We start from the raw sequence: 12911 nt of genomic DNA, 5'->3' as shown, positions 1-12911 counted from the left end.
TCAATTGCATTAATAAAAGAAGCTGCTTTACCAGAAAATGGAATGCTTGGCCGTAATGTTAATTAGCTGGTCCAGAAGTTTAAGCGATAAAAATGCATAGCGTATTTACGATTAATTGGCTCATCCTGTGCATCCGAATGTGTTCCCTACGAATGTGTGCACTCTATTCTAATCCAACTGGCTGCCTCATTAACAATGCCCTTTTCAACTGAAGAACCCACCCAGAGACATTTACTTGGGCTCGTATCTCCCTGGATAACAGACATAGCTTGTTGGTTGAGTTCACCAACAATAAAAACAAACCCCACTTGGTATTCACACACAGCCCCTTCCACAGGAGTAGCTGACCTGGGGACAGAATGCACCTCAGCTTCCAAAGTACCCAAGAGATATAGAGCAATATGCAGGATTAGGTTCTGGCTCCTCAAAGTTTTCCTTGGGCCACCTTGCTACATCTGAAACTTAAATACATCAGACCCTCACGCAGCACTTTGGGGGCACCTCATAGTTTTTAATATGTCTAGCCTCACCATGGCCCTGTGAGGCAGAGCAGTGCTATTATCGCCATTGGACACACAGGGACCTGAGGCTCAGATACACTAAGGGGCAGATTTTTTGAAGCTATTTAGGCACCTGAAGATTCAGAAAGGTGCCTTCTGGTATTTTCAGAAGCTCACCATTTTGAAAAATCTTTGAATTGGAGAGCTTCTGAAAATCCCACTAGGCACCCACCTTCCCCTTCCGGCACCCACATAGAGTTAAAAATCTGGACCTAAATCCCAACATCACACAGGGAGTCTGAGGCAGAATAGGGAATTGAAACCAGCTCTCCTGAGGCCTAATCTCCAGACTATCCTTCCTCCACAAGTGCACCCCCTGTCTTTAAGTGGTTTCCATCATATACAGGTTTTATAGTTTCTCAGCGCCCCCACTATACATATTCGTCCAGCACCCCTGTCTCTCAGGACTCTATATTTCTTTTTGTCATTGCCTCACTCCCCTGCTATGCTCCTTTTCCCACAGAGCGTAAGTGGAATAAAACCTCTATGACATTTGAGTCTAAGCGGGCATAGAGTCATAGCATCTAGCACTTGTCAACCACAGTTTAATAATTTTAGAACACACATGGGGTCACGCAGCTTTCTCCCTAGTGGTCATGGCAGAGGAAACAACCCAGCGAGAAGGCAAGTGGGAGCAGCAGAAGAAGAGGTAGGCAGTGACCTCAGTGCTGATGAAGTCATAGTAACCCCACTCCCCACCCCGTTGAAAAGGAACCGACTGCAACCCTGCGCTTCTAAAGCAAAGAGGAAGTTTGTGCAGCATAGCAGACAGAGACAGGCTATGTTTACATCCCACAACATGACTTTCACCGCCGTGCTCTGTATCGTGGCTTTGTTACCACTGCAAGGTAAGCGACACTGTTTAACTGCATGTCTTAAAAGCTCTTAAATGGAATTATTTTGTTTACAGGACTTCACTGCATCATATGCCAGAGGGCTTTTTATTATTAACTGCATTGCACTACTGCCACCAACCTTTTCAACAGGATCTTCTGTCACCTAAGGGCCACTCAGTTCCAATTAACTGTTAAACCCCATGACAATCATTTGCCTTGTAAGCCTTGGAAACACAGTGTAGATGACAGAGAGCCAGGAATTGCTGGATTCTCATCCTTGTTCTGATCCTGACTCACAAAATAGCCTTACATGACTTACATCTCTCTACCTCTGTTTGCCCATCTGTAAAATAGGGCTAATGGCAGCTACCTTGCAGGTGTGCTGGAAGGTAACTTAGCCATGTTAATGTTTAGAGAGTGCTTTGAAAACAGAGCCTGCGATATAAACGCTCAGTATTATTATTCCTGCTACAGGATGTTGCCCTGTCCACATATGTTGCTAATGTGCACCTCATCCCTCACACACATCAGCATGTGTGCAAGGATCACCAGTGGATATGGCAAATAATGACCAGATTTAAACAAACAAAGGCCCATGCAAGTCAATAATTCACCCTGAAGGACCCTTACAGGTTCCATTCCTGATCCTTCCATGATTTTTGCACTGCCTGCAGGATGAACCCCAAAAGGATAGCCTCTCCCCACTGCTTTACAAAGATTTAAGAGAAGAAATTGTAGTAAGGTCTCATTTCCTGAGACTTTGGTAACAGTGCAAAATATACTACTAGATGAGTGCATTGTGAATCCGAGTCCAGATTACAGTAAACAGACGAAGTACACTTTACATTACATCATCCCTGGGATGGGGTATATCATTATTGCTTGTGTTTGTTAACTAAGTGGTCACCTTTACAACTGGTCATTTTAATCTTAAATTAAATGGATATGGTTATTTTGGTATTTGCAGTGTTCCATATACTTACTCTATGGAAAACCCAGGGAATACAAGTATCAGAATACAGGGAATACAGCAAATCCTGAGATCACAGTATTAAGTTATTATCTAAGCCAATTGACCAGCTTTGGGGGCCAACCACTGTACTCTAATTTGCAAAAATCCTGTTGTGCATACAATAAGCTTCCCAGATGTCAGTGTAAATTAGGGAGGTTCTACTGCACAATCAAACCAGTCATAGGCCGGGCCCCATGTATTCTGCAATCAAATTTGCCACAAAATTCACTCCTTGCTGCAGAATTGCGCTCCAGAATCTCACCGCTCATTTCTTTGTTAATTATATTTCTAGTCTGATGGTTGTAAAAATAATGTTGAAAACATGAACTGAGTTGTAAACCATTGCAGTGATTTCTGTATGAGTCTGCAGACAGTCTGAAACAATAGCTCAGAGATGCAAGCTGCTCCTTCATCCCAGTCCTGCTCCCTCTTGCTCTCCAGTTTTCCCCAGGAGGAGGGATGGATTGTACTACAGTGCACATTCTGTGTTATTCCATGGAAGTGGGAAACAGGGTGGTCATGGAGACAGAGCTTGTGGCCAGCTTGTAGCCAGGGAGCTGGCCTAGGGATATACACTGGACTTCCCAAAGGTGTAGCTACCAAGGCCCAGGTGGCTGAGGGGATGAGCCATTGAAACTGGCTACCAGATTCACCCCTTGCCATCCTCAAAAGTAATCAACAAATTTTACATCAATAAATCTATGCAGTTCTGAGCCACAGCTGAGTGTGTTTGCATGAGGGTTGGAAGGGGGATGGGAATGAAGGGCATTTCTTGGTGCCTGAATAAATTCACATTACCCCAGCACTGGGGGCTGTTGTGCAATTTGGTCCCAGTGTGCCTATAGATTTTACTTTAATAAGGTAACTTGATTCCCAACACCTCTATGGAGCATGGTGCAATTCTGATGGGATAGGGCTGTCAGAGACTTCCCAGCAGCCAGTGCATTAAGAACACCCACCAGAAGAGTTCCATAGGTGGAAGCAAATAAGATAACACTGCCTCAGGCAGCGTTAACACAGGCTGAGATATTCATGGTTCAGCAAGTGGCAAAGGGTGACGGAACAACGTGCAGACACTACCATCACCTTCCCACCAGCCCCCTTTCTTCTGCCTGCAGATCCAAATCCCCATGGATGAGTTTCCATGGGGCTGGGTGGAGAGAGAACAATGCTGCAGAAAGGGCCTCTCACCCCCTACAGCCACACTCTCCGTTATGCCACCGGGGTTTCGGTCCTCCTCGCCTCATTCATGGAGGTAGAGGAGATATAATCTGGTAGCTGGTTACTCAAAGGAACACTCTGAGGAGATACTGTGCAGAACGTGAATGATCTGCAATGCCCAGTAATCTGAAAACCCAAACAATACCATTGTTCACTTCCATTTAGAGACAGGCCTCAGACATTGTCTGTGGTTGAGGAGTACTTGGGACAACTCGAGGGAGGGAAGCTGGCCAAATCTCCACTCCTCCCTGCAATCCTAAACTGGCTGTGCTCTGGGCTGCTCCCACGGAGTAATTCAGCACAGCCTAGAGGCTTCTCTAATTTCCTCCAGGTACCAATGGCTCAGTGGGTCATTAGGGCAACTGGGGATTAATGGAGCACAGAAATAACCCTGATTTCATCCCCTACGCTGTCCATAGGGAGTGGAACAAGATGAGTATCTCCCTATATTATGTCAAGTATTAGGCGGTATCAGATGATTATCTCCCTATATTATGATGACCCTTTTGTGGCCAGCTACAATGGCTTTAGGACCGCTGTGCTGGAGGAACAGGGCAACACTGCCCCCAGACAGGGGAGGGAAATTTGGCCCATGAGTCATGGCTGGTGGACATACCACTGTCTCAGATGGAAAGTCTGTGTGTGTTCAGTTCTGGGGTTTAGCCTCTTTTTTGTAAACGTGCTTTCCTACTTAGAGTCTGGTTTCTCTCACTTCAAAGAGTGTGAGCTGACAGACACCCCCACACACACCAATGTCAGTGACAGGAAATAGTAAAGATGCAGAAAGGCCCTGTGGAAAACCACAGACGAGGCTACTTCAGCTACACTAACAAGATGAACTTGGTAACACACTTCTTTATAGATGGAACTACGGATGGCTCACAAAAGGAATGTTTTCTTTTGCCACCAGGTCTGTGGCAACTACTTCTAAGCGTCATGAAACCTGTGTCATGGAGTGTGGGGGAGTCAGGGCCCTGCACCCCCTACTTCCTGCAACTCACCATGACTCTCAGCCAGCCAGTAAAACAGAAGGTTTATTAGACAACAGGAACACGGTTCCAAGCAGGGCTTGTAGGTATAACCAGAACCCCTCAGCCAGGTCCCTCTAGGGGGCAAGGATTTTAGATCCCAGACTGGGGGTTCCCTGCCTCTTCCCAGTCAGCCCAAAACTGAAAACAAAACAAAACAAAAACCTCCAGCAGGCTCTATCCCTCTCCTTTTATGATTCTCTTCCCCTCTCCCTTTGTCCAGTTTCCTGTGCAAAGGTGTCGAATTGCCCCACCCCTCTTCCTGGCTCAGGTTACAGGCACAGGTACTGTCCCTCACCTAAAGTCATCCCCTGCTCTCCCATCCCCCATGCAGACAGTCCCAATAAAACTAAACAACATTCCCAGGTCAATCCACCCTGCTCCCTACTGCGTCACATCCGAAAAACTAGCTTATTGTTATTTCCCTCATATAATGGATCCTTCTTTGTTTCAAAAAACAATTTAATACTGGGAGATGGAGATGGTATAAAATGTAAACAAATATAAGGCTGAGCCACTTAAATAGAACACAGATTGCCAGCAAAGAGCCGTGTATGGGAGAAACATCAACCGCATCAACTTCTTCCTCAATCATAATTTCTCACATCACTTTCATTGGGGTAATTTTGGTCTCTGTGCCCTGCAGAAGTGTTAAAATGGCTAAGGAAAGCACAACATATTCATGTTTGTCACTATCTGCTTGTCTCCTACAAAGGCATCCATAAAGTGGCCCTCGTCATTATAATAAGGAAGGTAAATTCGGCAGCAAAAAATCACATCTGTTGAATGACATGAACTGAATGATTGTGTCATTAGGGTGCTGAGTAATGGGTTGACCACTGAATCGGAAAGAATTAGAATTTACAAACTCATCCCAATTTATAGATTCTGTGGCCACAAGGGACCATTGTGATCATCTAGTCTGACCTCCTGCACACAGGTCAAAGACTTCCCTGAATTTATTACGGCTTCAAGTTCAGTTGCTGTGCTTGAATTAGAGCATCATCACAGGTCTCCCCTCACTTACACTGGTAAGAATCAGGAGTAACTCCACTGAAGTCAGTGGAATTTCACTGGGGTAAAACAATGTAAGCACGAGAAGAATCAGCCCCATGGTTTCTTTTTATGATCAATGACTAACAGGGCTGTTAAGAGAGGACAGACAATTGATTTGTATTGAATGAGTCACTCCTTCATGCAAAAGGACAACCTCTGAGCTTCCTGGTTCTGGCCAGGGTAGACAGCAAAATGCTCAAGTACCATTAGAGTTTGCAGCTTTACGGACCCTATAGATCAGACAGTGAGGGTCACATTGATACCAACAACTGAAGCCTTGGATGTGTATCCAGCTCAATTTACAGTGAGCTACCCTGGGGATGAAGTTTGCCTTCCATGAGAGCTCCCAGCTATGCTGCTAACCATTTCCCTCTGCCACTCCCGGGGTGGGAGATGAGTAAGGACATGGAGGGGGACGTGGCTACAGACCTCCATGTCTACCGCCTTCCCTACAGCGAGCCCAATCCTGCTGTCACTGAACTCAATAAAAACCCTCCTGTTGACTTTAGGAGCAAAGAACCTAAGATTGCCATGTTTGGCTTTTTTAAAAAAATAAAATGCTTCCTTTTTGTGCAACCAAGGCAGACTCACTGCCCCAAAGGTTCAGCGCTCCCACATTCTGGCAACCAACTTGCTGTAGGCACCTACTTTAAAAAGAAAAACTGATTGAAAAATAAATTCCCTTAACTGCCTATTTACTTAGCTCTGACAGAGTTGCTGCTGTTCGTAATTTCTCCAACGCATGTTTGTTTGGAGGAGGCCAAAAATAATTTAAGGCCATAAAACATTTTCACAAAGTGCAATAAATATCTCAGCGTGATCAATTCTGGCTGGGAAGAGGAACGTACTTTATTGCTCCACTGTAAAATGAGCTGAGAATGGAATTTCTTTTTAGTTACATATGTTACGCCGGATCCTGACTTTAATGGCATGTCGTACCAATTTACTGCAGCTGAAGATCTAGACCGGGGTGGGCAAAATATGGCTTGCAGGCCATATACGGCCCGCGGGACCGTCCTGCCCAGCTCCCAAGTTCCTGGCCCGGGAGCTACCCCCGGCCCTCCCCCGCTGTTCCCCGTTGCCCACAGCCTCAGCTCACTCTGTCGCCAGCACAATGCTCTGGGGCGGCGCGGTTGTGAGCTCCTGGGGCTCCACAGCTGCACAGCCTGGCCTGACACGGTGCTCTGTGCTGTGTGGTGGCATGGCTGGCTCCAGAAGAGCAGCGCGGCTATAGCACCGCCAGCCACTGGTGTTCCAGCACCGCAGGAAGGAGGCAGGGAGCGGGGGGGTTGGATAGAGGGCAGGGGAGTTTGGGGTGGTGGTCAGGAGGGGAACAGGGAGTTAATTGGGGGCAGGGGTCCTGGAGAGGCAGTCAGGAAGGGAGGGGGTTGGATGGGGTGGCGGGGGGCAGTCAGGGGCAGGGGATCCAGGGGCAGTCAGGGGACAGGAAGAAGGGGTGGTTGGATGGGGCATGGGTCTCGGTGGGGGTGTCAAGAATGAGAGGAGGGGTTGCCTGGGGCAGCGTGGGTCCAGGGGCAGTCAGGGAACAGGGAGTGGGGATGTGTGGCTGGGGCAGGAGTCTCAGAGGGGCCGTCAGAGAACAGGGGGGTTGGATGGGACAGGAGTCCCGAGGAGGTCAGATAGGAGGTGGGGGCTGGGCCACCTCCTATCTGACCTCCCCGGGACTCCTGTCCCATCCAAATCCCCTCCCCTAACCGGCCCGCCATACAATTTACAAAACCCGATGCAGCCCTCAGGTCAAAAAGTTTGCTGCCCCCTGATCTAGACAGTTGAATATAAAACAGTTGATTTCCAGAGGTGCTGAGCACCCACAATTACTATTAATTTCAGCTTGAGTTGTGAAAGCTCACCACTTCTGAAAATCAGGCACAAGGACGCGTAATTGCAAGACAGCACCTTGACCTTTCAGTCATTTGTTCAAATCTGGCCCAGGCTGGTAGCTAAAAACCACTGTGTGTTTAAATCCAAGGAGCACTTATTCATTGAATCCACCTATTTCTGGATCTTCGATGGCTTGTGTGAAATAAATTGAGGGTCCAGATGTGGTGGGCAGGTGCGCAACATCACACCATCCCACCACCACGAGTGCTGGGAGTCTCAGTAAAGCTTCCATCAAACAGGTCATAGCGCTGAACCCTCTTCTCATCCATATAGGGACTTCAGGCCATCTATGGGAAGGCTGTGGAGATAGCCGTGGGATTAAGGCTGCAGGCTAAGACTCTGGAGACTTGAGTTCGGTTCTGAGTTCTTCCACAGACATTGAGGCCAAGATCCTCAAAGGTATTTAGGAAATTGATTTCAGTGGAACTTAGGCACCTAAATACCTTTGAATCTGGACCTGAGTGTCTTTGTGCCTTAGCACCCAACCTTCAAAATGGGGATAATAGCACTTCCTTGCCTTACAGTGATGCTGAGAGGATAAATATATTAATAACTGTGAGGTTGGTAGATGAAGACCACAGAGGTACCGAAATTAGATAGAGCGGCACCTTCGCAGTACAGGGAAGCATGAGATGCCATTATCCATCCTGTCCTTGTTCTGGGGATAGAGGAGTTCAGTCCTTAGGTCTGTCGAGCTAGCGCCTCTTGTTGGCATGAGATTCACTCTCGGGGCTTGTCTACTGGGGGAAATTTACGAGTATAGTGGACACATTCTAGAACAAGAGTGTCTACGTGGGGAGTTATATTGGTATAAATGTACAATTGTATCAGTAGAGTTGTGCTGGTAAATTTCCCCTTGCAGACAAGCCTTTTTCAAAAATGAATGCTCTCAGTTTGCCTCACATCACATTTCACAACTGTTTTTCTCTCGCAGGGGATTTTCAAGAGGTTCACACTGAAAGTGTCACTGTGGAGGAGGGGCAGGATTTAAGCCTACAGTGTGATTTTACCGGAGACTACGAATCTGCCTTGGAGTGGTCAAACCCTCGGGGGTTTGTTATTTTTCTAAAAAGTCACCGAGGTAAGTGTCAAAACCTGCACCCATGTTACTTTCCATTTGGTAGGAGAGGGGTCAGTCATCGGTGGTCTTTCCAATCTCCCACCTACTGTAAAATCTGACTCACATACAGGCCCACCATTTAGAGCTCTTGTACATTCAGCTGCTTTCCTACAGGAAACTGATTAAATGGAAACCCCACCAGAGTGGTTTGTAAATGGGGCCTCAGGCAATAAACTATATTTACAACTAACACCAGCTCAAAAACCCACCACAGACTGAAAGGACGTTGCAGATTGTGTCTGATTTAGCTGAGAAAGAAGGTTCAAAGTGTATCTTGCTTAGAATCCGCATTAGTTTTTAACTTATTAAAAAAGCACCTGTTTTGATAAGAAGCCGGTGAGTGCTATACCACGGAGACAGCTAACTGATGCGAACACACCCATGTTTACTGCTCCCTTGTCCTCCACCCCACACCTCTCTGTCCCCCATGCCATCTTGTCACTCCTAGATTGTGAGCTCTGTGGGGCAGGGACTGTCTGTGTCGTATAGAGCATAGCATAGTGGACCCTGATCACTCTTAGGGCTGCTAGGTGCACTAAAAACAACAGGGATTTTTCAAAGGTTATCCGGCACCCAACTCCCATTGAAATTCAGCATGAACTGAGTCCCCATCACCTAATGGGCCCCTTTGAGAATTTCAGCTCCAATCATCAACAATATGATTGCTGAATGGATAACTGCAAAATTTACCAAATAAATAATAAGACAACTACATTTGCCAGATAATTTATTCAATAAATTTTGCAAACATTTCCAAATGGAATACATGATGAACTTTTTAAATATTGATTATTATTATTATTATTATTATTATTATTATTTGCCCAGCTCCTAAATCACATATGTGCTTTTGAAAATTTTGTCCAATTCAATTTACCAATCTCAAAGAGGTGTAATAGTAGGTTAGGATGGAAGATCGTATCAAGAGTCTATAAACCCAAATCTTTAGCTGGTGTCAATCTAAATGACTTCACTGAAGTCAGTGAAACTACACTGATATTTTCAGGTCTGCTGGAAAAATTTATGTAGCGGGGGTGCTGAGAGCCACTGAACCAAACTGTAAACCCTGGATATAATGGAAACCACTTAAGCCAGGGGGTGTGGCAGCCCCCCTAGTTCTAGCACATGGGGATATTGCGCCAGTTGAGGATTTGACCCACAGTCTATTCCTCTGCAAAGACATGTGACAATCTCCTTACAGGGTGTAGAATATTGAAGTGATATTAAACACAAGGATTAGTGTTTGTAAAGTACTTGATATGGCCAAAGCACCATATTTTTGCTTTTTTTCCATGTTAGTGGAGAAACAAAATTTTATGCCATATGTGGGCATTTGCGTTCTCAATCTTATCACCATAAGTCTCTGTTCAAAGAAGCAATGTGACACACAGCTTAACAAATCATTTTCTTATTCCATATGGCAAAAAATTAACCGACTAACCATCTAGCTTACATACAACAGTGATTTGAAAATTGTTTTTCTTTCATATTTAGTCCTTTCCAGAAACTAAAAGACCTGTGATCCCATCACTCGCTTAAATATTTTTAAAGCCTTAAAAAGCCTCAGCTGAAAAAAAAAAAAAAAAAAAGATGTTTCTGAGGTCCTTTAGTCTCCCCCAGTGGATGGCCTATTTCCTCAGTTTCAGTTCACTTTAAAGGCAGGCTGTTACTTTCTGTGCTGTGATTGCAGGGAGCAAAGGCGATACCGAGAGTGGGGGGGCAAAAAGGGTCACATGCCTCTCCCCAGACAACTGGGGGTGGGGGCACATTCAGCAGGAAACTGCAGCGGCAAAAGGAGCAGAATGTGGGACCACCACTCTCAGGAGCCAGAGCCCACACTCCAGCAGCTCCTCCAGCATAGCTGTACCGGTACCGCCCCAGCCCTGTCCTCCAGTGGGGCTGTACAGAACACAGGAGACATAACTGCGTGGAAGGCCTGAAATTGGCATCCTGCCCAGCTGGAGGACAGAGACCTCCCGCCCATAACATGGGATGGAGAGGAGACAGGGACAGCATTGGGGCCCAGGCTGGGGGCAGAGAGGAATCACATGGAGAGGATCACGTGTCCCCCTTTAGCTGGTGCCCCCTTTGTGTCCCTTCCACGAGTCATCAGCAGGAGAGCTGATCTGACCTGCTCGACTCAATCCCAAGATTCCCATGGGTCACACAGGGAAAAGAGTTTAGGAGTGTCTAGGAAGCCCAAAGAGATATTAATCTGCTGAGAGATCTGGATATTCCAGGAAGGTGTCTCGTTAAAGGGCAACTAATTATGTAAAACTAGGTTTAGAGGATCAAACAACTCATTAATACTTCAAGATTTATGGACGTGGAGCATTACATAATTCAACCCCCTTTCGCAGATTGGGAAACAGGCCCATCACGGTGAGATGGTGCATAAAGTCACACCGTGAGTCTGTCTCTGAGAGGGGAATAGTTCCCCACTCTCTGAAGTCCTAACCCTTGTCCTGCATGCACCGGATGATGGTGCTGCCTCTTCATAATCCTCCAAATATTTGCTTACATTTACCTGCCCCAGGACTCAAATTCCATTAGTATCCTAAGAGCCCCCACAAACCAATATCAATGAATTTAGTCTCACAACCCTCCCCTGGAAGGCAAGGAAGTCTAAGATGAGGTAGTGTGGTTTAGTGGATGGGACACTAACCTGGTTCTATTCCCAGTTCTGCCTGCTGCATGGCCTTGGGCAAAGCACTTCAGCTCTCTGTGCCTCTATTTACCCTTCCATCCTTTGTCTGTCTTGTTTCTTTAAACTCACTGGAGCAGAGAGATCTCCTACTGTGTGCCTGTACAGCAGCTAGTACAATAAGGCCCCAGTCTAGGTTGGGGGCCTCTAAGTACTACTGCAATATGAATAATTAAAATCAGCCACATTTGACAAATGGGAAACTGAGGCAAAGAGATTTGCACAAAGTCACACAGGAAGTCTGTGGCAGAGCCAGGGACTGAACCGTAGTTTCCTGAGTGCAAGGAGAATGTTTTACCCACAAGACCCACCTGCCTCTCAAACCAAACTTCTTTCTGAGCTTTGAAACACACAGGAAATGTTATGACCTCCCTTCCCCCCCATATGCACTATTTTAAATTTATTGATATATCTCTATTTCCCAGATCCAGCTAGGAATGATTAATGCTAGAATTGTTCATTAAACACTGAGAGCAAATGAATGAAAAAGAACGTCATTCACACCTGATGAACAAAGCCAATCTCATCTATTATCACTTTGGTTACCCATGTTACTCGTATGTATGAATGCACTTACTATGCCATGCTTTTTTCACTTACAGGTTTAAAAGATCAGAGATACAAGCTTATCCACTATTCCACAAATAAATTATCTATCAGCCTCTCTAATGTCACAGTACAGGATGAAGGCACATACACATGCTTCTACTATGATGTACCAGTCAAAACGAAGAAAGTGAATGTTACTGTCTTAGGTGAGTTCCATTACAGAAGCTAAATTTCCATAGGTTTCTAAGAAAATCCAAGCTCCTCCTATTCTTTTATTTCTGAATGAAGGCTATCCCATTTTACTGTATTCTTTTGTAATATGTTTAAGAGGCCGTGTTGTAGTAACTAAGGCCCCAAAGTTATGAGTTATTACTATTCAAGAATTGCCCACGTATCAAGACCTTTTAGAAATGATAGAACTGAGGGCTAAGAGAATAAAAATCCAATGCCTAACAGCTAGATTTCTTCAACAGGCTGAGGAAATGCAGAATTGTGGGAGCCTTTCACAAGAGCCTACTGATGGCACTGCTAATAAGAGCTCCCCTGTTCCTTGTTTGTGAATGAGTTAAAAATTAAATGCATATCAAAAGTGAAAATATTATATAATATGCCAAATAGAGTTGCCAAATAGGGAACTCAATGAAATCTAATTGTATTATTCAAATGTGCATAAGAGGGAAATCAACTATAAGTGGTACAGTATTGGGCAAAATATTATCAACTTTAATGACAGGGTTTACCTCATGGGCAATGCTTTTAGGAAAGAAAGGGACTGTGGTCATATTGATTTGTTTTTACTTTAAGTGATAAACTGAGGAAGTCAGGCTAATGCTTGCAATCAAACATGCTTATGCTACCAAGTTAGTGAAATATGCTTGTGCTAAAAGAGGCAGTGAATAAAAGGAACTGAAATCAAATGCGTC

At 45.3% G+C, this 12911-nt stretch overlaps 1 protein-coding gene across 1 annotated transcript in view; it reads left to right on the top strand.

The window, feature by feature from the left end:
- Positions 1 to 1338: 1338 nt before the first annotated feature.
- CRTAM (cytotoxic and regulatory T cell molecule) overlaps positions 1339 to 12911 on the top strand; it is a 28490-nt gene continuing 16917 nt past the window's right edge. The window contains exons 1-3 of the mRNA XM_032802382.2: positions 1339 to 1408; positions 8550 to 8696; positions 12042 to 12194. Of these exons, the coding sequence (XP_032658273.1) occupies positions 1342 to 1408; positions 8550 to 8696; positions 12042 to 12194 (367 nt within the window). The 5' untranslated portion in view covers positions 1339 to 1341. The remainder of the gene's footprint in view (positions 1409 to 8549; positions 8697 to 12041; positions 12195 to 12911) is intronic.

Source organism: Chelonoidis abingdonii, chromosome 18 (assembly GCF_003597395.2).
Source record: "Chelonoidis abingdonii isolate Lonesome George chromosome 18, CheloAbing_2.0, whole genome shotgun sequence".
Lineage (NCBI taxonomy): Eukaryota > Metazoa > Chordata > Testudines > Testudinidae > Chelonoidis > Chelonoidis abingdonii.
This window is presented reverse-complemented; position numbering and strand designations above follow the sequence as displayed.